Source organism: Lissotriton helveticus, chromosome 8 (assembly GCF_964261635.1).
Source record: "Lissotriton helveticus chromosome 8, aLisHel1.1, whole genome shotgun sequence".
NCBI classification, from domain to species: Eukaryota; Metazoa; Chordata; class Amphibia; order Caudata; family Salamandridae; genus Lissotriton; species Lissotriton helveticus.
Window position 1 is genome coordinate 518,877,791 of NC_136069.1, and position 24,236 is coordinate 518,902,026.

General features: G+C 45.6%; 1 protein-coding gene across 2 annotated transcripts in view; it reads right to left on the reverse strand.

Annotated features, from left to right (window-relative positions):
• Positions 1–6,778: 6,778 nt before the first annotated feature.
• The window catches only part of LOC144772821 (E3 ubiquitin-protein ligase TRIM56-like), a 58,898-nt gene continuing 41,440 nt past the window's right edge, over positions 6,779–24,236 (reverse strand). For both annotated transcript variants that reach the window (XM_078657408.1, XM_078657409.1), the window contains one exon: positions 6,779–9,747. In XM_078657408.1, coding sequence (XP_078513534.1) covers positions 7,338–9,743 — 2,406 coding nt within the window. In that variant the 5' untranslated portion in view covers positions 9,744–9,747 and the 3' untranslated portion in view covers positions 6,779–7,337. The remainder of the gene's footprint in view (positions 9,748–24,236) is intronic.

Consider the following 24,236-nt stretch of genomic DNA (forward strand, 5'->3'; position numbering starts at 1 on the left):
AGGATGAGGGCAACTGTCTCCATTGTCCAGTAGAGTTCGAATGTCGTCTGTTGCTGCGATGAGTGCGGTCTCAGTGCTGTGTTTGGCTCGGAAGCCGGACTGTGAGGAGTCGAGGGATTTGTTGGTTTCGAGGAAGGCAGCGAGCTGGTTGTTGATGGTTTTCTCGATGACTTTGGCCGGGAATGGAAGGAGCGAGATGGGCCGGTAGTTTTTGAGTTCGGTGGGGTCAGCTGTGGGTTTTTTCAGAAGGGCGGCGAGTTTCCAGCTTTCCGGGAAGGTGGCGGAGCTGAGTGAGCAGTTGATGACTTCTCGGAGGTGTGGTGCTATGATGGAGTCTGCTTTGTTGAAGATGTGGTGAGGGTATGGGTCTGTTGGGGATCCTGAGTGGATAGAGTTCATCAGGCGGATGGTGTCCTCAGTGGAGATTGGGTTCCAATCATTAAGGATGTTCAAGGGGGGTGAAGGTACGGCAGAAGGTTGGGTTGGTTGGTCTTCGGGTTGGTTGTCGAAGCTGCTGTGGATGTCTGCGATTGTCGTGGAAGAACGAAGCTAGGGAGTCGCAAAGGGTTTGAGAGGGAGTGATGTAGTTGGAGTTGGCAGTAGGGTTGGTAAACTCTTTGACGATGTAGAATAATTCCTTGCTGTTGTGGGCGTTGTGGTCTAGTCGGTCTTTGAATGCGGTTTTCTTGGCAGTCCGGATCAGTTGGTGGTGTATGCGGGTGGCGTTTTTGAAGGCGTCCCTGGTGCTCGAGTTTGGGTCTTTTTTCCAGGCCTTCTCAAGGGAGCGACAGAGTTTCTTGGATTTTTTTAAGATCATCGTTGAACCAGGGGGCGTTTTTGCTGCTAAGTTTGATTTGACGTTTTTTCAGAGGTGCTAGGTTGTCGGCGCTGTTGGTTAGCCATTGAGTTAGGTTAATGGCTGCTTGGTTGGGGTTCGAAGAGTGGGCAGGGGGGTTATGAAGAAGCAATGAGGAGATCTGGTCGATGGTTATTTTGTTCCAGTTTCTTCGCAGAGTAGGTTGAGGATGGTTGTGGGTTGTGGTCTTTTTGTAGACAAAGTGAACGCAGCTGTGGTCCGTCCAATGGAGAACTGTGGTGTGACTGAAGGAGATGTGTTTGCTGGAGGTGAAGATAGGGTCGAGTGTGTGACCTGCGTAGTGAGTGGGGGTATTAAGTTGTTTGAGTCCGAGGTTGGCGAGATTGTCCTGAAGGGTGGTGGCGTTGATGTCGTTGCTCTGTTCCAGGTGAAAATTGAGGTCTCCCAATAGAATGTAGTCCTCGGAGGGGAGGGCGTGTGGGGTGATAAATTCAGTGATGTCTTCACTGAATTGTGCACGGGGTCCTGGTGGCCTGTAGAGGAGGGTGCCTCCGAGTGTGGTCTTGGGGTCGGTGTGGATCTGGAAGTGAAGGTGTTCGGTGCTAGCGAGGTTGACGTCTGAGCTGGTTGAGATGAGGATGGAATTCTTATGGACGATAGCGATGCCTCCTCCTGTTTGGTAGGTGCGGTCTTTTCGGATGATCTTGTAGCCTTCCGGGATGGCAATGGTGATGTCTGGGGCTGAGAAGGCGTTCATCCATGTTTCTGTTAGGAAGGCGACGTCCGGAGAGATGGTGTCTAGTAGATTCCAAAGGTCGATGGCGTGTCTGTGGACCGAGCGGGTGTTGAGCAGGATGCATTTTAGGTGGATGGTGTCAGATCTCTGTTTGATGTTAGTGGGTGAGGAGTTGGACTTGGTGCTGTCATACTTGAAGGAGTTGCATGAGAAGGGTCCATGGGTGTGTCTAGGAGGGGCTTGGGCGCAGTTGGGGAGTCGACCGGTGTTTAGGGCTGAGAGGGTGGAGGCGTCGTATGTGATGCGGGTGGGGTGGGTGGGACGGGGGCCAGGGGGTCTGGCGCTGGGTGCGGTCCAGGCCCGGACGGGCGTAGACGGGCTTACCTTTGGCGCACCTTCGGCGCGCATGGGGCGCTTCCGCTGCGCGTAAACGCTGCACGATTGTCCAGCAGTCATTAATGGAGGGTGGCGGAGCATGGGCGGGGCGGCTGGGAGGCGGGAGCGACGGGCTGAAGGCACAACCAAATGGCAACACGTAGAAAACAAAACACAAAGGCTAACACGCCGATATTCGGGCACAGGAAATGAAAATAAAGGTAATGGTAATGCTAATTCAAATACTTCTGTGGGCACAGTTAAGCACACAGGCACCAAGTACGAGTCAAGAGTCAACATAGGCAGACACACGGCACAATCAATAAATGTATAGCAGTGCGAGGCGCTTGGAGGAGAGCAGCGCTACGATACCCAGAAGCTGCAGGAGGCAAGGGGAGCAACCGCTGCGTCCGGAGACAGGCTGGTCACAGGGAAATGTCGGACCGGACGATACAGATATTCAGTGGGTGGGCGGGGCGGCTGGGAGGCGGGAGCGTGGGGGGAGGGACGGGCTGAAGGCACAACCAAATGGCAACACGTAGAAAACAAAACACAAAGGCTAACACGCCGATATTCGGGCACAAGAAATGAAAATAAAGGTAATGGTAATGCTAATTCAAATATCTCTGTGGGCACAGTTAAGCACACAGGCACCAATTACGAGTCAAGAGTCAACATAGGCAGACACACGGCACAATCAATAAATGTATAGCAGTGCGAGGCGCTTGTGGAGGAGAGCAGCGCTACGATACCCAGAAGCTGCAGGAGGCAAGGGGGAGCAACCGCTGCGTCCGGAGACAGGCTGGTAATTACATGTGCCTATGTCCTTGTCCTCCCTCCTCTCCATGCATAGTCATTGCATAGTATAAATGAATGCATTTCAGAATTGTTTAATTTTCCTTCCCATGGGAGATGGACTGTTATGTACTTTGTAAGTGGTTCACATAAAATTACTCTTAAATAAAGATTTGAAATACTTCCCGACTGATCATTTCAGATTTGAAAGTAAGTTGATTTAGGTCATTTCACCATTAACTAGTTCAACTATTGGTCCATCAACCAGAGGAAATAACGTTTACTAGTGAAAGATTAGTTAGTTAGGAACCACAGGTAACTAAACTTGGTATGATAAGAAACTCAAACTTGTCCCAAACAGTTATTGCCAGGTTGTTCTGAATGTGTGTATGGGCCCAGGTGAGTATATGGTGTTGGATTACCTGTTGCTGGTAAGCAGGAGCATCAAGAAAGATTGTTTAAGATTTGGCTAGTGTTTTGATGTTTATTAAGGTCACTGAAATATTGCTTCTTCTTCCTTTTGTGCACTTTGATTTCAGGTGCAGGATTTAGAGCATATATTAGGCCTGATCTAATTATTCTATATCACCACCAGGCCATAAAGACATTTCTTCAACAATTAGAGTTAGTAGGATTAAGACAAGAAGAGCAGGTAGTACTCCATGCCCCGATAGCTATGGAGGAGCTTCAGGAGGCAATGGGGTCGCTGGCTAGTGGAAAAGCAGCAGGACCAGACAAACAGTCACTCGAGTTTTATCAAATGCTTTTTCAAGTGCTTAAATGAGGACATGTTGGCCACATTTCAAGCGGCTCAGTCTGGGAACCCACCACCATCATGGGCTGAGGCTAATATAGCTAAAAAGAAATTTGCCAGGGTCTTATAGATCAATCTTTTTTAAATACGGATGGCAAAGTATACGCAAAAATCCTAACAAGGCTGGCGCTAGTGATCACACCCTTCGTATCTACTCATCAGCATGGATTTATACCTGGCAGGAGCACTATATATATATATATATATATATATATATATATATATATATATATATATATATACACACACACACACACACACACACACACACGGCTAGGTTTGATCTTTGATGCCGAAAAAGCGTTTGATCAGGTTTCCTGGCAGTTTCTATGGGCTGTTATAAGTAAGATGGGTTTTGTCCAAGCTATATCAGGGCAATATAAATTATTTATAAATCACAGCGGGCAAGGAATCAGAGCCAGTGTGTATCAGCAGGGGGACAAGATAGGTGTGCCCTTGCTCCCAGCTCTCATTTGCCCTGTATAGTCACCCATTTCTGGTAATGCTGGAAAACAGTAATAAGATCACTTCTATGACTTGTGGGCAATATTAGGTGCGGGTTTTAGACTATGCAGATGATGTTGCGATGGAGACCCCAGACCCGGAGCAAGCAGTTGTAGAGATAAAAGCTTGGCCTGCTCATCTGGGGAGGTTTAAGAGTATAAATTAAACCTTGCAAAAACTCAAATGGTTTGTATTAAAGCGGCTTGCCCCGGAGATGCTGGGGTAACTGAGGAAGCTTTGCATCTGGGTATTAAAATCAGGATGTCATTGCAGGAATTAAAAGAGGGTAACTGGGGAGGTATAGTCTTAGGGATCCAGCACAACTTGATCGATTGGAGTGCTTGCATCTCACTGGTGGGGAAGTGCAATGTGCTCAAGATGAGAATCCTCCCTAAAGTCTTGTATTATTTTAGGGCGGTATCTCTAGAGTTGACTAGAAACCAATTACTGAAATCGCAATCCATAGGCGGTAGTTTCTTATGGGGGCAAAGGAAAGCTCGTCGGGCATCCAAGTTTATGATGCCATCACTTGATGGGGCATGGCCAATTTTACATTTTTTATTATGTGTGTCTTCTTCAAAATATGCAGATATTGTCAACTGGGGAGGAAGTGGCCTCAGTGGTGGAAACACATATCAATATATCAGATGTTTGGGTCAGCTGCTAGAAATCCCTGATTTAAGTTCTCGGAGCCAAGCCGCTTTAAAAAAAAAAAACATGCTTTAAGGTTGTGCTGGCAGCATATATGGTATGGAAGTCAGTTTGTAAGTGGTTAGCTATTTCGGGGATATGTTTTTATACTCCTACAAACTCTACGCTTGCACTACCTGCTATATATTGGGAGTTCGAGATGGAAGGCTAATGGGATAAGACAATGGAGTACTAGTTTCATTTTCAGATTTAGCGGACAGATAGTTTGCAAAAAAATGATCTTTATGCAATTGTAAATTCAGGATTTTTTATTGAAACATAAGCAGGTTGGGATGGAAACGAAACCTCTAGTAGAGGCAATTAAACTAGGGGCAAAAATAGGGGTATTGTATGGTATGTTTATGGACACACAGCAGGATGATTTCGAAGTCCAAGTTAGGAAATGGTGTGCTCAGCTAGGACAGGAAGGTGCACATATGCAGCAATGCATTGATATTGTGGGGATAATGTTGATGTCAGCCAACGTGAAGGCCCAACATTAAGACCCTATTTGACTTGTGTCAAACACCGGTGAGGATGATGAAATGGGGAAGGGGGGTTCAAATGATGAGGAAGTGTTTAAGATGTGCGACTAAGAGGGCTGATATCACACATATTTCAGGATTGTACAAGTAGAATGCAATTGAGGTGGCATATTGAAGTTTTTTTCCGAAATCGCAGAGGTTGATGTCCATATAACCATGGATGTAATGCTAACAGGAGCTGGTGGTGCTCTCAAGCAGGTCAATCAAGCTATCCATTTAGATATATTTTTAGCTGTGGAGGTAGCACAGTTGTGTGTTGAGTCAGCTTGGTTGCAGCAGGATGCCCCCTCCTACGAGATGAGGCGGGCCAAATTCTATAATATTTTTTAATCTAGAATATAGCCTCTAGTTTGAAAAGGCAGAAATTGGGTATCCAGATATGGGGGCCTATGATCGACCATATAAGCTGAGAGCGTCATCCAGTATTTCTTTAGTATATGGTTATATAATGTTTTTCTGTGTAATGGATAGCCCGCATATTGTGAATCTGCCATGATGTGGTTGATTTGGTGAGTGGGTGTTAAAATACTTATGTAACTGATTAAGACTGCCACTTGCATTGGATTTGAGAAATACAAAAATAGATTTTCAAAATAAAAACATGACCAATTTGAAACTCTTATTTGTAGGAGAAATACAAATTTTAAACAAACATTTACAAAATAAAAGCCTAAGATGTATGCAGACATTTAATAACCATTTGACTATCTACATTCAACTTTTGTAACACCCAGATGAGTACCAAATAGCGCTGTCCTGTAAAACCAAGATTGAGGGTGGAGTGCAGGATTGAAATCCTTAACATTTTTGAATGGAAAAAGAAAGCTCCTGAATGATTTTCTCCTTTTGTAAAAGTGCAAAATGTGCAAAAGGGTGTACTCCTGCCATTAGTGCAGCCTATGCTCTGGACTCAGATTTCTCCAAAGAGATTTTTTTTAGGCCAGAAAAAAGCACTAAAAGTCACATAATGGATCTCATGTAAGGACCTAGTCAGATTTCCACTATATACACACATACCTATACAGCAGAGGATTCCACCACAGCTCAGAAAAATCTTTATATAGGCTTCAATATCGAACCAAGATATTGCACCGAGCTACTGTTTGGGGGTTACCCTGCATGGAGGGCCAGATAGCCTAAATACAAAACGAGACTTGGAACATGTTCTGCCAAAAAGTGCTTCGAGAACAGAGAGGAGGCCTGGACCTATCTGCTCAACCACATTAGTCAAAATAACGTAATTGCAATATTTTAAAAAGCAACCCAATGCTGCGAGTCCAGAACCGTTGTAAAAAAAATTAAACATTAAGCTCCTGCTGTCCTGCATTTGGCTACGTTCCAGAACCACATGCTTGGCCCAAATTAATTTTGCTAGAATGCTGGGCTTAATATTTATAATTCAAACCTACAAGAGATCAATGTATTCCCTGGAGCATCATGAACCTCCATATAAGACGCAAAGAAGCACAACAAAATTCATAATGAAAAATATTTTTATTGCTGTGGAAATCCATGCATAGTTGCATGCAATATAAAAATCATGTGACTTAATGCAAATCACCATTTCAGAAAAAGCAGAAAAAGTGATTTTTAAAGTGCAGTTTTTATAGGACAGATGGAAAGAGAGGAGAAAGTACATATATTAATTCATAAATATTTTAGAAGTCAATAAGTTAAACCTTGGCATGGTTTTTGTACACAAGTAAATACACTGGTTAGGTTTTTATAAAACATTGTAGTAGCATATGGATATTGGTCACTGCACTTAAGTCCTTGGTGCGCAGGCCCAAGTGGCTGCCATAACTGTGCCCCTATCAGTTGGCAGAGAACCACCTCCGCCGTCAGTTTATTGAACAAGTATACACCTACCCAGAAAAATAGTTTTGAAATGAGCCTGCAGTTATTTTTACAGTTTGTGTAAACCTAAGTAACTCTACCAATGTGCTTAGATCACAAAAAATACACTCACAAGTCTTATTAGGTTTCCATTTTCCCAGCAACAACTTTCCCACAGTCTAACATTACTACCGTTTCAAATGTTAAATATTTTGCCCTTAGATTTTAAAGGTGAACAATTTTTGCATGATTTTTCTTTTGGACAATAATAAGGCATCCCTCTTCATCCACAGCAATGACACGGGGGTATTCAGTGATTTTGTCTGCACGTAGAGCAACCCGGCCAAACACTCCATCACATGTGAACTCAAGCACCCGGTTCTGGTCAACCACGAATATGTGATCGTTGCTATCCACACAAACATGGAAAGGATCTCTCAGCAATGGTGTGTAAGTATCCAGTACATTGACAATTTCTCCAGACTTCCTAAATAGGACTATCGTCTTGTTAAAGAAGTCCGATACAATAAATACTTCCTGACTATTGACAGCAACAAAGAGAAACCTTCCTATAGTGTAACCAGCAGGCCCAACTCTACCTAGGAAGTGGCCTGACACTTCATACAATGCAAGGGAGCAACGGGTCCCTTCACAAACTGCCACATAGTCAGAATTGTAGGAGGTTATTGCATACTGAGACTGTTGGCCTCGCAGTTTGATGTTATGAAGCTGTTTTCCCCTTAAAGTCATAAAGATAAGATAACATCCAGCAGAACAAACCAAGGTGTCTCCGCAAACTGTGATGCCACATGGGGGTGGTTGACCACGTAGTTCTGGCAAAATAATCAGTTTAGAAAGATTTCCATTCCTGGAGAATATTTTTACATCCGCATTCTTTTCATCAGCCATGACAATGCGCCCAGAATCTAAAAGTGCTATACCAGTGATTTTAGGGGTGCGCGAATTAGGTACCTGGTTTACATGAAAAGAACAAATGTACTCGGGCTCACAATATACAGGTGGGGGCTTTCTGTTGACAACCCAATCATATTCATTTTCGTAGGACCATTCAGATGAGTCGGAGTCAAATATATCAAATTCATCAAGCGAGTCATCAGAATCCAAATAATACATATCATCCCATTCATCCAGCAGATCATCACTGAAATCATATCGGTGATAGTTCGAATGCTCCTCTAATGCTCTGCTGAAACTGGGCAACTCATTCTCACTGGGTTGTGTATTCTCAGTTTCTAAAGTGTTCCAAGAGGATCCAAGATCCCCAGTGACTGAGGCCACCCCAGATACCATGGAGTCCCCAGTGACCGAAGAATCCGGCATGGTTGAACAGTTTCCTGTGGATACAGTTTCTATACCTTCCCCAGCTGGCAAAAGGGGGACCAGGCTTACACGGTCTTCAGAAGGTAAGGGGTCTCCATTTTCAGTGCTACTGCTAGTCGATGAAATGCAAGCTGTGCTTATACTGTTCACAAAAGGGTCTGTAGTTGAAACACTGACCTCCTCGAAATGTGACTCTTCGACATCTTCCTGCTTCAACTCTGACAATTCTAGGTTAAAGAGTTTAATGCTAGGAATGTTCACTTCATCGATGATAACTGCCAGTTTAGGAAATTTTAAGTCTAACTGTTGGGGAGTGCAGAACTTCACATCCTGCACCCAACCCCTCAAGATATCCTCCATAGACATTTTGTCGGAACACTTTCCCATTTCCATCACCTTTAACGCCAAATCCTTGGTACTCATTGCTCGGTCACTTTGCCTTTGAAGCACCTGTTCCAATGATCTATATTTTTCCAAGTTCTGTTTCTTTACCATGTCCAATGTTTCACAAGTTGCAGACTGCATTTCTAGAAGGTGCACAGTCGCTTTCTTCACATACTTGCCAATATACAAGCGGATGCTGGTATCAGCTGTCTGACACATTTCCAATTCTTCATCCATTTTCTTCCTGCATTCACAGATATTATGTATATTTAATTCCAGTCCATCAAGAAGTTTCTTCATTTCTGACTTACTTCTCTGAGCTGCCTCTCCCATTGCCACGACGTGATGTTGAATGTGGCTTTGATAACAACAGACCCTGCAAATTGTTAATTTACATGTGCCACAGAAGAAATTCATGGGTTCCTGCTGGTGTTCTTGACAGCAAGCCTCTTGGAGCATTGCTCCTGTGGTAGGATGTTCATTCATAACTTCTATTTCTACTAATACGTGGTCCTGGGTAAGAAGTTGACCACTATGACACTGGGTACAAGTCTGACATAGAAAATGACAGCAGTCTATGCAGTAAGAGGTAGCTGCCAGTGACTGCTGGATGGCAGAACATAAGGTGCACACTTTGTTCTTTGTCTGCTTTAATTTGAACACCTCCAGGAGGCTGTTAATAAAGAAGTTGGTCCTAAGGCTGGAGACACTCCCTTCAATATCCACCTTGAGCCGGCATTCTGGGCAATTAATGGACCCATTCTTCACCAATAGCTGAAGACACTGCAGGCAGTAGCTATGTAGGCAAGGCAGGAGCTTAGGAGACTTGTAAAGTTCAAAGCACACTTTACAAGTTAAGAAATCTTTACGGATGGCATCCGGCAAAGACATAACAGCAGCGTCCATTTCTCTGTGAAAAGAAAAAACACATTACCTTAATATCGAAAATCTCAAACAAAAATTCAACTAAAAGCATGAAAAGGTTGACTTGAAAGTCTATATCTATATCTTTTAAGACAAGTTCTCTCGTGTCATTGATTTTTTCTAAATTGCATGTATTCACTTTATAACTAAGCATGCAACAGAAAAGGAAGGTATGCAACTATCACATCATAAAAATACATTGCTGCATATTTGGAACGGCCCATTCCGTATAACGAAACAGAGCATTATCAAATCTAAAGTACTAGATTGAATTCTGAAGACACGATTACACAGGCGCTTACAGAGCAGACCACTGGAAAGGCAAGTAGGAAAGAGAAATATAGGATGCAACATTAACTTAAAGGACAAAGTCACCACAAGGACTAAGACATTGCAGGGTAAAACAAAGGCACATCCCAAGATGGCGTTAGCATTACTGCTGAACGTGCAACAATATGAACTCCGTTTACAAAATTGCAGCGAAAAATACTTCAACTTGAGGGAGCGGGCGGAATTGAGTGCAGTCAGGGTACAGTTATAGCTGTATATTATTTGTGCATCAGTAGCAAGCATAAAGAAAGAGGTGATTGAGGGCTAATGTTCATAGATATTGTTTATGCTCTAGTGATTAAAATATGAAACTTTAGTTTTTATTCTAGGTTTGGTGGCCTGGAGTGAGGGGTAAGGTATGTGGGCTAGGAGGATTGTTGAAAGTAGTTTTCAGTGGAAAAACGTGGCCAGAGGGAAGAGGAGCTAGACTTCTTTTCCCCAACAATAACTTTGTAAAATATATTCGTGGCATAAAAAAAAAATAAAAAAAATCCAGACCTCCTCATTCATTTAGTCACCACATTTGAAAACTAAAACCTCAAGGTTGGGAAATTCAACACAACATTTTTACTAAGCTCCATCAGCATCAATTGAGATATTTTAATACTACGAATTAAACTGTTTTTTACAAGTAGGCCAGTACATCAATGGAGCTTGATGGGGTGTGTAAATTACATAGAAGCTGTGCTTCATTGCTTTAGCCAGTTTTTCACTGGGTAGGTGTGGAATATGGCTGGTGTCTGATCGCAAAACTTAGCCATGATGAGTGAAAGGAGAAGGCAGCTTTCCAGGATAAATTTTCCATCGGAATTTGCTGATAAGCTTCCAGACAAAACAAGGCTATTTGCAAAGGTAGCTTAACTTTTGTGAGAAACTTTACATTTGCACTGGTATTTAGAGTGACTACTACATTTGGGCATTCACAAAGTCAAAAAAAGTAACTTTCCGGCAGGTTTCCATATGTCCTCTCACCCAAAAAAAAAAGAAAAAAAAAAAAGAGGGTAGACACAAATTTATAAGTGCAAGTTACTGGGGAAAAAAAAAAAAATTTACATACAAATTTATATATTTTTTCGTTTTATTTTACAGCACAGGAAACACCTGCCGCCGCTCCTTACTCACTCCTTGGTGCTCACTCCAGCGGTGGCGAGCCGCTCGTAAACTGCAACAACAAGTATCGGAAAATCTTCGATACCAAGTGGAAAGCACAGTTGATTAAAGTATCCAATACTTTATTAGTGCAGACCCCCCTCCTGACAGACACGTTCGCCTTAGCTTTTTCAATGTCCATTGTTGTTGAAATATAAATTTATATATGAGCACCGAGGAGGATTCGCAAATCCGCCCGAGCTTCATTCTGATTGGCTGCCCACACTCCAAACCAGAATGTGTCGACACAAGATAACAGTAAAATAAAGGTTAAAAAAAAATTTAAAAAAAATTAAAAAAAAAAAATTAAAAAAAAAAAGAAGGGGGCACGGTAGAGACAACCCGACTCCCTAGGCTCTCAGAGCCTAAAAAAAGCATTTTAAAAAAACGCAATATAAAATTCAGCCAAATTAATGCTGTGTGCTCATGGGCCTGGTTTAATTAGGGGTGGGGGTGGGGTCCACCCCCCACTTCTCAGGGACAGCCACGTCCCCGGGACTTTAATTATGCTCTGGGGCACGCTTCCTCCTCCCTGGGGCTTTGTAATTTTGTGGCAGGGGGCCTCACAGGCACCCCAAGCCCCGGGGACTGCCACCTCATCCGGGCTTTTGTTAATGAAAGGCCAGTGGCCTCGTAAGCCCCCAAATATCGAGGACCACCACCTTCCCGAGGCTTTGTACACTATGGGAGGGAGGTTGCGCAGAACCCCTCCTGGAGCCCTTCATGAACCTGGGAAGCACCACCCCCCAGGGACGGCTTCTGCCATGTCCTGGGGTGTCCACCCCTGGGACATTGCTGTTTGCAATGACAGGGCAGGAGATCTCGCATCAAGTAAACGAGAGCAGGAAAGCAAAGCAGTATTGCTTTTGGGCAAGGGGAGCTGCATGGTGGGGAGCCAGACAGTGGGGGCATTTGGGCTCCCCCAGTCCCAAACTTGAGGGCTGCCCCTGGGGGATGGGGTCCCCGGGCCAGAAGTGGCCCAGGGGAGGGGGCCTCGTGGCTCTCCTCCTGGAAAAAATAAATAAAAAGGAGGAAGGCCTGTCCCGGGGAATGATGTATCCGGGGCCATATTTAGCCTTAGTAGAGGGGCCATGCGCTGCTCCCCTCCCCCAAAACAAGGCTAGCCAGGCCCCAGTGGGATTGGATCAGCAGGGTCAAAAGTGGCCAAGGGAAGGGGGGGGGGGTGCAAAAAAAAACAAAAAAGGAGGCAATGCCCTGGGGTTTAAGAGCTGGCCACAACAGCCAGCATTCTAAAATTTTTTTTTTTTAAAGAAAAGCCTGCATCTCGCCTGAGGCCCCACCCCCTCTCTGCACCACTCTGCAAACCCACCCACTGACGAGTTCTAAGTTGGGGATTAAGTCCCCTTCATTCCCAAGGGTCCCTGGGGGCCAACTAGGCCACCAGGTACCTCCAGTTGTAGTGTAGTTCCTATAGTCCCAATAGGCTCTGCGCATTGGAATAATATATTCAGCAGTGTAGACGTAGGACTGAGGTTATCTAGGTCTCTACTGACTATATTAGACTTAAGGTTTGCCAGCTAGCTCAGAGTTCACTAGAAACTCTCGAATAAGCGAGGAGGAGTTTAACCTCCCTGGATAGACAAGAAGGGATTTAGTTTCTGACAACCATAAAACATGACAACTTTGCTCTCCCTGAATAAGAGTATCTCTAGAGTCGTGTGAAAACAAAGGCAGTTATTTCACTCAGTCAATAAGTGCGTACTTAGTTTCACCAGATTGCAGAGAAAAAGAGACGGGCGTTTTCAATAAAAGATGTTATTTATTGAGCAGTCTCTTTTCTCATACAAGAGAAATGAATTGCTACAATTGCAATACTTGTAGTAAAGTAAAGTTCATACAGTAAAAGCAGGATTATGAAATAATACTGTAAAAGCATGGATATGGTTTCTTAGCCATATGATACTTTAAAATGGATAAAATAGATACATACATTGACTAATCGTACTCAACTGGTGCTTCTAACTATGCCTACCCCGGTGTACCTGACCTAAGCCTAATACGTGGGAAGGAGTAAGTAAGTAGCAGTTTAAGTTAAGTTTGTTTTGCCAAGAATCTGACTCAAGAATTCTCTGTAAGGGTTTAGTCAGTTCAGTACCTGGGTATTAGAAGGCAGGAGGGCTGGTATCTCTCTCTCAGGACGCGGTATCCCAGTCACCCGCAAGGGTAAGCTGGAAACGCCGGAGGCTGGATTTCTCGGCAAGAAAAAAGACAGCGTCTTTCTCAGCGCGTCAAAAGGGAGGGGCAGCGTCCGTGGGCTCTCGCATCAGCTGGGCTCTCGGGCAAGTAGTCGCTGCTCCAGATACACCACCACCGTGTCTTTGCTTAAGGCAGCGTTGGTATATTTATACCTGAAAGGTGCCGGGTTTGACGTAAGGATGGACATAAGACGTCAATAAAGAGGTCACTAAGAACTGGTCGTTCTTAGTGCTTTACAGGAGTACACGGACGAAATCAAAACGATAGCAGGCGGGGATTTCCCAGGTTGCTGGAGGCTTGGATTTGTTTAAGAACTCTGTGTGCTTTCTAGGGGGCTGGAGGAATAGTGCTTGCCTAATGTGACAGCATGCGCTATGACTGAATTATGAAATGGGTTTCTATGCCGTTGTAGGGATATTATTGATTTATAACCGGACAAGGGCAGAGAATAGGAATATCGATTCAGGTACCTAGATAAACACTACACAGTAAGTCCCACAAAGTGGAAATGCTGAGAGGTGGTCTGAGGCCATGCCCCTTTTTACATCACTCGGCAAACACACCTCAGGACGCAAGTGGACTTCATTCTCCGAGCAGCCAGGAGCCCGAATTTGCAGAGTGGTGGAGAAAGGGGGCATGGCCTGTATCCATCTCTCAATACCACTGTGTGGGGCATACTGGAGGTACGAGGTAGGCTTGTTGGCCCCTCAGCAGTGAAGGAAACTTCAATCCCCATCCAAGAGTGCGCCAGGGAGCGCGTTTGCAGAGTGGCAGGCAAATGAGTCGTGGCCTACTATGAGAACTTGGCAATCCTGCTGTGTGGGACTTACTGGAAGTAATAGGAGGGGTAGTTGGCCCCGAAGGATGTCCATGGGGCCAACTACCCATCCAGATACCTCCACCAAGTCCCACATCGTGGGATTGCTAAAACATCTCCAAGGCCTCGCCCCCTTTCTCCACCACTCTGCAAACAGGACTACTAGTTGAAGGAGCATTTACAATGTAATAGATTTCACATTTGCGAGAGTTAGAGCTATTGGCATTGTAAATGTAAAAGTTTTTTACTGATGTTTTTTGGTGTCGAATAGATGTACATTTTGTGTAGTGGAATTACATGGTATGATGTGCAGTGAAGGAATAGAAAGTGTGTAGTATTTAGTGTATAGGAATTATGTGGGGTGGGATCATGTGTTTTGGAGAGTAATTATGTGCTATTGTATTCCGTGTTGTGGTAACCTCAAGTTTAGTCTTCCTCGTTTCCATAAAAGCTAAACTATATACTCAATGAGACAAAAAATAAGGAACCACTGATGAGCACTTCTGGACCTAGTTAGTTATGAGGAGGGCCACTGGAATAAAGTGACTGTTCCCCTGCATCAATTTTCATATAATTAAAAAATGTTAACATTTGCCAAACATTCCATATTCTGCTGCCTAATCTGCAGATTTGAACAAAAAAAAAAAAAAGCATACTTACTAGCTCAAATGTTGCCAAATTGCAGCTTCACGTGTTACAGCGTGGTGGAAGGCCCTTTGCAAAGCTGGAATGATTACGTGTTACTTATTGCTAAATGTGGGTGTTAAATTTTTACTAATTGTGCACAAGCCTCTTCTTTGTGCCTCTTGCTATATTTCTCGCGCCTCTTCCTGCACATGTTTTGCTCCTTTCAGCACCTCTTGCTTTTTTCTTTACACCTCTTGCCCCTTTCAGCACCTCTTGCTTTTGTGGGCATGGCTCTTGCCCCTTTCAGCACCTCTTGCTTTTTCCTTTTTGCTTTTTCCCCGCTCGCCTCTTTCTATATCCCGCTCGCCTCTTTCTATATCCCGCTCGCCTCTTTCTATATCCCGCTCGCCTCTTTCTATATCTTGGCCTGTTTCTGCACATCTGTTGCATTGTGTACTTATCTTGCTTCTTTCTGTACTTTTCTTGCCTCTTTCTGTACCCTTCTTGCTTCTACCTGCAACTCGGTTGGTTCTTTCTACACTGGTCTTGCTTAGTTCTGCACCTCTGCCTTAAGGTATTTTTAATCCTCCTGCCCCTATATGTAATAGGGCCTTACAGGGGAGGTCATGCCAATCACAGGGGTACCCCAACTCAGAGTTTACTCTAGAGTAAGTTAGGTTTTCACTGTATTCTAAGTGTCTTTCAGCATAGCACTGGCTCCAAACCTGGTTAGTCAGTCATTTACCATCAGCAAGTGGTGGGACACAGGGAGACTTTGCAATAAGGCCTCTTTCTGCACCTTTGTCAGTTCTTTCTGCATTTATCTTGCTTCTTTCTCCACCTTTCTTAGTCTTTCTGCACGTCCTACCTCTGTAGGCATAGATAGCAATTGACATTTAAAAAAACCTTTGAAATTCACTGAAAAGAGCCACAGGTTTCAGGGACGTTCTAGTTAGTAGGGCATTTAACTCGTACAAAACCTGAGAAATTCGGCCATTATAGTTAGAGGTAACTAACTCGTGCCCCCACAATGCACTGCTGAGATCACCACATATTACATCACTCATTAAGAAAAAACTGTTTGCACCCATACTGGTTTTAATTCTACGCAAGAGTACTGCTGTATAGTCCCACGTGTATGTGCTCTAGATGATGTAACATTGGGTAATGCCCAAATGGAATATTTGGGTTTTTAGTAAAGCTATATAGTATATGGTACACAAAAATGCGAAAATGGCATGGAAGGTTAAATAACGCGTTTGCTACAACATATAATGTGCCGTTGATAAAACGGACAGAATATAGCTGAGGGTTAGCCGGACTGTTGCAGACTATAAATCTGCAGTCAAACCAGTTAAAATACTCTTGACGGGAAAGAATCCTATTTTTAAATATTAGCCTAGTCTCCCCTAAGCAGGTTCTATAGCCCATAAAGTAGAATGCATTGTATTAAAAAATACACATGCTAGAATTTAGTGTTTCAGGGACACAGTAAATAACCCATAATGCCATTTTCACTGCTGTAACTTATTCCATGAGGAAAACTAATTTTTAGATAAAGTAAAAAGTTTGCAACTTTAGATTTGGGATAAGCTACAGAGAGGTTTCAACAACCATTTATCATAGATCAGCACTCCAATTTACTAGTGGTGTGAATTATGATACATATTTACCAAAAGTAACATTTTAAAAGTTAAATCCCACTGGCTGACACCGGAAGCCTCCAAGCACCAAATAGTTCACCATTGTGTAGTTTACAGTAAAGATTCAAGTGCAAAAGTGGGAAGTGTTGCCCTGGGAACTCTCATTGGTTAGGAGTGTCCAGGTTTACCGCATCCACTAGCTAGTGAGTCCTAGAAACATGGTTCCTTACCTCCATTTCAAGAAGAAATATTTTGCTCTTCATACTACTAAAGACTACTTGTACGTTTGTTAGATAAGGTGCAGTTCATTTGTTAAGGCACTAATATAATCATGAATGTGTGCAGAGCATAGCTGTGCTTCTATATTTAAGAAAAATCACTGTTTTAAGTGTAGACACTTTACTCTGAAATTGAGTTACTTACTATACAAGCAAGAGAGCACAGTTCAGAAAGAGGGCACCAGTTGACTTTTCCAGTTTAGGAGCCGAGATTTCTGCTGTTCATGCATTAACTTTAATTGCATGCATTAAATATGGCAAGGCTTTGGTCAAATCACAAGTTTATGTTGAGGGCCTGGGGATGAAGACCCAAGATAGCTATGGTACAGAGCAGGTAAACTTAACTTCGATAAAAACTGTAAATCTATTAGAAGAACCACAATAGTAAAAAAAAAAAAAGAAAAAAAAAAACTCCCTTTGATAGAGAAATTTAGGGCAGCGTGACACCAAAAATGCAATAAGAGGGAACCAGAGATAGATATATGTATGTAATTATTTAACAACTTCCATGCTCATGACGGCTCCCGGCCATCATGAGTCATGGTGGGTGTTAGACCCGTCTGCTTCTGAGAGTCCCCTCACCACTATGATTTCTTTTGTTCCCCTGTACCTCCCAAAATTTGTCGCTTTTTATTTGTCTACCAGGACTTTTTATGTGTTGTCTCATGGGGTTAGATGTTCCTTGACGCCCAGTTGCTCACAAGGTTTGTGGCACCTATTTACAAGGTGCCTGGCCCAAACCTGTGGCATTACAAACTGGGGTTGTCAACCTGTATAAATGAACCTAAAATGGTGGACACCCTTTTTCCTCATCTGAAGTGACTCCCATTGGAGCCTTCATGAACCCTGGCCTTTTGAGGTTGAGGTTTTGGCGCCCTTTGTTTGGCGCGCATTTCTGACAGGAATTCCTTTGTTTTCCTCAGGTACACAAAATGGCTGCTCTAGAACCCCAGTACGGTGGCTGTGAGTGTCCTACATACCCCTCAAGAGTGCCTTGTCATTGTCACAGCCAGAGAAGGTTCTAGAACCTTCTGGCTCGTGCCAGTACCCCAGGGCACTGGCTATATAAGGCCCAGTCCCTGGCGGCCATTTTAGATTTGAGATGTAGATGAAGATTGTTCAGACTAGAGAAGAGGAGATTAAGAGATTCCAGACTTGACACCAGATTGACACCTGCCCTGTTGACCCCTGAGGTGGCTGGTAGCGCAGGCAGTAGAGCAGCAAAGGGTTGCTGGCGTTGTGTCTGACTGGCGCTCCAGTCAGCTACGTGAGAAGTGATCTAGCGCCTACAGCGCCTGCCCAGCGAGTACCTCATTGCCCCCAAAGACTGTGGCCAGATTCGTGTGCCTCCCCGCCCCCCGGTGGTGAACTGTGATCGATTTATCGAGTCGCGAGGCGAGAGCAAGTTCGCCGCGACCGTCAGCTGTGCCCCCTTTGCGACAGGTGCCTCTAGAGGGGAGCTCGGACGTCTCCGAGCCCCACCAGCGTGGAGCGCTTCCTGCGCAGATTGAAGGTGAGATGGTGCGCCGGGGCGGGGAAAGGCCAGCCTTCGTTGGGCGGTACTAGCGTCTCTGCCACTCCCCAGTGACCCGGGAGCTGTAGCTGTGGGCGGGAACCACCCTGTATGCGGAAGTCAGAGGGAGGACCGTGGAGCCCCTGAGAGCCCCGTCGCTAACGAGAGAAGTGCTGTGCCCGACTGAATCGTATTTCGATTGCAGCCGATGTGAGGTGGGTCCGTTTCTTCATAGTGAATGCAGCGTTTTGAAGGAACTGTTAACCGGCATTCATTTGACTGTGCGCGAAGGTTGTGTGACCTCTCCGGCAGCCCGTTCGTCAGTCTAAAGACTTTGAACTGGTGCCGCCTGTGCTCAAGTGGTGCTAAAGCCCGTAGGCGCGCATAGACTTCACTGGCAAAGCAGAGATCCTATCCTGGTGACCGCCGAGTGCAAATGATGTATTTACTGTGTTTCCTTGCCTTTTAGATATACGCGCATACGCCCTGAGTGATTATTAAAGAGTCCCAAACCTTATTTTGTGCTCAGAGAAGCCGTATACCCGGTCATTGAAAACAGCATAAACTGTAAGAGTTATCTTTCCCATTTGAAGCGTATTGCACATGTAATGATTCTAAAGTATTTAATTGGTGGCAGCGATACCAGAAGAAACATGTGGTTGTTTATTTAAATGAACCAATATTTATCCTGATATTTATTCTGATATTTATTGTGATACTCATCCCTGAAGTTATTCTATTTATTAAATACTATTTATTACCAGAACTGTATGACCAAAAGAAATGTATATGTGCTTTCCCAGTCAACCCTATTTACAACAAAGAACTTTTATATAAAGGAATCGTATTTTTCTACAGCAGTGGTGTGGTGTCCTTTTTGGTGTGGATGTACAAGGAGTTATTATTGGGTCAGAGCCGGCTTAACACTACAGCCTTCACTTGCCTTGTCACTTGAGCCAAGCTACCCCCTTTGTGCTGGGCTTGCCCATCGCAGGTCCAACATAAAATTGGTGCCCAGCGGGTGGGATTGCGAGCCGTGCTTGTTTTGAACCCCATAATAATTCAGTGTGCACCACAGGTACACACCCGGAGTTTTCTCCTAGCGGCCCTCCAATTCAACGTTTTGTTTTTTTCAAATTCTTTCCTGGAGGTGGGTGGAAGTGACCCTCAAAGTTCTTATCCTGTTCACCTACTTCGGGGTGGTTGTCCACACTTTTCACTGACAAGATGGAATTCGAAATGTCAGAGCTGGAGACCTATACTGTGGCACAGCTCAAGGATTTCTGTCAGGAGAGGGGAGTGTTTGTCAGGCGAGGGGCAAAAAGAGAGGAGCTCCGTACTAGTCTGCGAGCATGGGTGGAAGCACACACGGAGGGAACGGTGGAGGAGGAGGAATCGGACAGAGGTACTGTCATTGATAGGACTGCGGAATGTCCCCCGGGGGTGGGTGAGATGTCAATCAGACCCAAGGCAACCTCACGGGAGGGCAGCAGTGTGTCATCGAGAGGGTTGTCAGAAACCGAGTTAGCCGACAGGAGAGAGGAAAGACTGTTAAGGTGGGAAATAGCAAAAATGGAGTTGGAAGAAAGGAGGGAGGGGAGGAGGTTGGAACATGAGTCCAAGCTGGAGATGGAAAGGAAAAGGATGGAACACGAGTTCAAGCTACGAGAACTCGAATTCCAGGCCCGTAACATCACTCCGAAGGGTGTCGAGTCAAAGGAATTTGCCAGGGAGCCCAGGCCCCATTTACCCAAGGACGTAGTCGCCAGTTATACCGCTGGAGACGACATAGCCAAGTGGCTGGCAGCCTATGAGGTCTCCTTAAGAGCCCATGGGATCCATGAGAAGCATTGGGGTGGTGGATTATACCGGTACATGCCTCCGACAGGTAGGGATGCCCTATTGGCCCTAGACCGGGAGGAACAGGTTAATTACCCCGCCATGAAGGTGGCGCTCATCAGGAAGTTTGGGTTGACCCCCGAGAAATACCGGCAAAGGTTTAGGGGCAGCCACAAGCTGAGCTCACAGAATTGGGTTGACTTCCTGGATTTTGCTAAGAAAGCCCTGGATGGGTGGGTACAAGGTAATGAGGTGGAGGACTATCGAGGGTTGTACGACCTGATACTCAAGGAACATCTACTCGAGAAATGTCTTCCCGAGCTGAGGCAACACCGGGTAGACAGCAAACTTACTTGCCCCCGTAAGCTTGCTGAGGAGGCGGACATTTGGGCAAGTACCAGAGTGTCCACGAAGGGGACGGGAGGAGATTCTCAGAAGTCCGGACAGGGCGCTCCCCAGAAGAAAGAGGGGGGAGATAACAAGAAGCAGGAGTTCTCCAAAGGCCCCAAAATACCTTCAAGGGAAAAAGTTTCTTCTCCACTTCTAAGGCTAACCCGCAGAAGAACCCTAATCCTGGCCAGAATCAGCAGCCAAGGGTTATCCATTGCTATGAGTGCGGTGGTATTGGACATTAGAAGGGAGACGTGAAATGCCCAAAGAGACCACCCCCTCCCACTGGAGGAAAGGCCCCGGGAGTCGCTAGTGTAGCGCTCGGGGAGGAGATGCCCTTAGTTAAGGGGGGGGGGGGGGGAGTGGGTGGGTGTCCCCTTAGTGTCCCTGGGGGATGTATGACGTTACAACGCATACTTTTACAACGCATACCGTTACAACGCATTTTTTACAACGCAAAAACTTTTACAACGCATACCATTACAACGCATGTTTTTACAACGCAAGTACTTTTACAACGCATGCCATTACAACGTAAGTATTGGTAAGTATATAATATTTTTTTTAAAATTAATTGTAATTAATATAATTTAATTTATTTAATTTAATTTTTTTTATCCTGTACCCCTGTACCCCAAAAACCCAAATTAACCCAGAAACCTAATACCCCTGTACCCCAAAAACCCAAAACTGTCCCTGAACCCTAAAAATACCCCTGTACCCAAAAACTGAAAACTGACCCTGAACCCTAAAAATACCCCTGTACCCAAAAACTGAAAACTGACCCTGAACCCTAAAAATACCCCTTTACCTGAAAACTGACCCTGAACCCTAAAAATACCCCTTTACCCATAAACTGAAAACTGACCCTAAACCCTAAAAATACCCCTTTACCCAAAAACTGAAAACGTAAAAAAAAAAACCAAACATAAAATATTAAATATAATTATATACTTACCAATACTTACGTTGTAATGGCATGCGTTGTAAAAGTACTTGCGTTGTAAAAACATGTGTTGTAATGGTATGCGTTGTAAAAGTTTTTGCGTTGTAAAAGTTTCGTTGTAATGGTAGTGCGTTGTAAAAGTTGCGTTGTAAAGGTTGTTTACCGTCCCTGGGTGATCGGGAGGTGGTTCCAAAGATCCAGGTGCCCTCAAATACTACCAAGTATGGGCAATGGGTCACCATCAATGGCCATAGAGGGGAAGCTCTGAGAGATACAGGAGCCAGTATGACTATGGTAAGGAGTCATCTGGTGTCCTCAGAGCAGGTGATTCCAGGCGTACTTCATCCAGCCGCGATGGCTGAGGGCAGAATGGGCCACTATCCTGTGGCCGAGGTTCCCTTTGAGTGGGGAGGGGTTGCAGGTTCACTTCGAATTGCCGCAAGCCCCGCCGTGCCAGTCGATTGTCTGCTGGGCAATGATATGGAGCACAATGCTTGGAAGGAGGTGGAATACCGGACTCATACTGAGATGCCGGGTACACCTGATTGGGCCTGTGTGAGTACCAGGTCTGTGGCTGCTCGGGAGGAGAAGTCGCGTGGGTTGGAGCCTGAAACAATGGCCCACCCAGCTGCTGATGAGGGAACATTGAGGACAGGAGGAGCCTGCCTCGATGTCCATGCCCCGTGAGACGGATAGGCCACCTGTGGAGGTGGACCCGGAGTCCGCGGAGGAGGACATGGTTCCGTTGGAGGACTTGCCTATCCCAGCTGAGTGGCGAGTTGAAGGAGGAACATCCCGGGAGGAACTGAGCAAGGGACAAAGGGAATGTCCCACCCTCGAGGGTCTGAGGCAACAGGCTGAAGCCCAGGCAGCAGGTAACGAGTCTGGGAACTATCGTGTTTACTGGGAGGATGGTCTCCTCTACAGTGAACCCAGGGCGCCAGTGCACGGATTGTCATGGGGCCTGGTAGCCCCACAGTGTTACCGAGCCTTCCTATTAGAGTTGGCTCATGAGATTCCCTTGGCAGGACACTTGGGTCAGGACAAGACCTTTGCCCGGCTTGTCCCCCACTTTTATTGGCCTCGAATGAGGGTGGCGTCCGACACATACTGTCGGTCGTGCGTGTCATGCCAAGCCAGTGGGAAAACAGGGACGAAGCTGAAGTCTCCCCTGGAACCACTTCCCGTCGTTGGCACCCCCTTTGAAAGGGTGGGCATCGACATTGCTGGGCCCCTAGATCCACCTACATCATCCGGTCACAGGTTTATCCTGGTCCTGGTGGATCACGCCACAAGGTATCCAGAGGCAATTCCTCTGAGAACCATTACTGCACCAGTAGTGGCCAAGGCCCTGATGGGGATCTTTACCAGAGTGGGATTCCCCAAGGAAGTTGTGTCTGACAGGGGGACCAACTTCCTGTCAGCATATATGCGGGCCATGTGGAAGGAGTGTGGAGTGACTTACAGGTTCACCACTCCTTATCACCCACAGACCAATGGTCTTGTGGAAAGGTTCAACCAAACCTTGAAGGGTATGATCAGAAGTCTACCCGAAAGCCTGCGGAGGAAATGGGACGTCCTCCTACCCAGTTTGCTCTTTTCCTACAGGGAAGTGCCGCAAAAGGGAGTGGGCTTCAGCCCCTTCGAGCTTTTGAACGGGCACCCTGTACGTGGACCTCTCAGCCTGGTGAGGGACTCCTGGGAAAAGTCTCCCCGGAAAGTTCCCCAGGATGTGGTGAGCTACATGCTGGCCTTCCGAAGCCAAATGGCTAAGTTGTGGAAGCAAGCTTCTGACAACTTGGAAGCCAGTCAGGCAGTTATGAAAGCGTGGTATGACCACAACGCTCACCCAGTGGAGTTGGAGCCTGGCCAGAAGGTGTGGGTGATGGAGCCTGGAGAGCTGAGTGCCCTCCAGGACCGTTGGACAGGCCCCTATGAAGTATTGGAGAAGAAGGGCAAGTCTACCTATCTGGTGGACGTAAAGACCCCTCGGCATCCGCATCGGGTGTTACATGCCAATCGCCTCAAGCCCCACTACGAGAGGCCCGAAGTCATGTTTGTTATGGTGACTGACGGATCGGAGGAAGAGGACACGGAGCCTCTCCCCGACCTTTTTGCGTCTCAAGAAAAGGATGGGTCAGTGGAGGGAGTGAAACTCTCGCCAACCCTGACTCCTGAGCAGCAGGAGGAATGTCGCCAGGTCTTGGGGTCATTCGCTCCTCTGTTCTCTCTTGTCCCGGGTAAGACCCACCTGTGTACCCATGACGTGGACACAGGGGACAGCCCACCTGTGAAGTCAAAGTCTTACCGGCTGTCTGACAAGGTGAAGGCCAGTATCCAAAGCGAAGTAGCTAAGATGCTGGAGCTAGGAGTCATCGAACCTTCAAGTAGCCCTTGGTCTAGCCCGGTGGTGTTAGTTCCTAAAGCTGCCCCACCTGGTACCACACCAGAATTGAGATTCTGTGTGGACTACCGAGGACTAAATTCGGTAACCAAAACGAATGCTCATCCGATCCCTCGGGGGGATGAATTGATTGACCGGTTGGGAGCTGCCCAATATCTCAGTACCATTGACCTCACTGCAGGGTACTGGCAGATTCCCATGTCTAATGGAGCCAAGGAAAGGTCAGCTTTCTCCACACCTGATGGACACTACCAGTTTTGCGTCATGCCCTTTGGGCTCAAGAACGCTCCTGCCACTTTTCAACGGCTGGTGAACACGATCC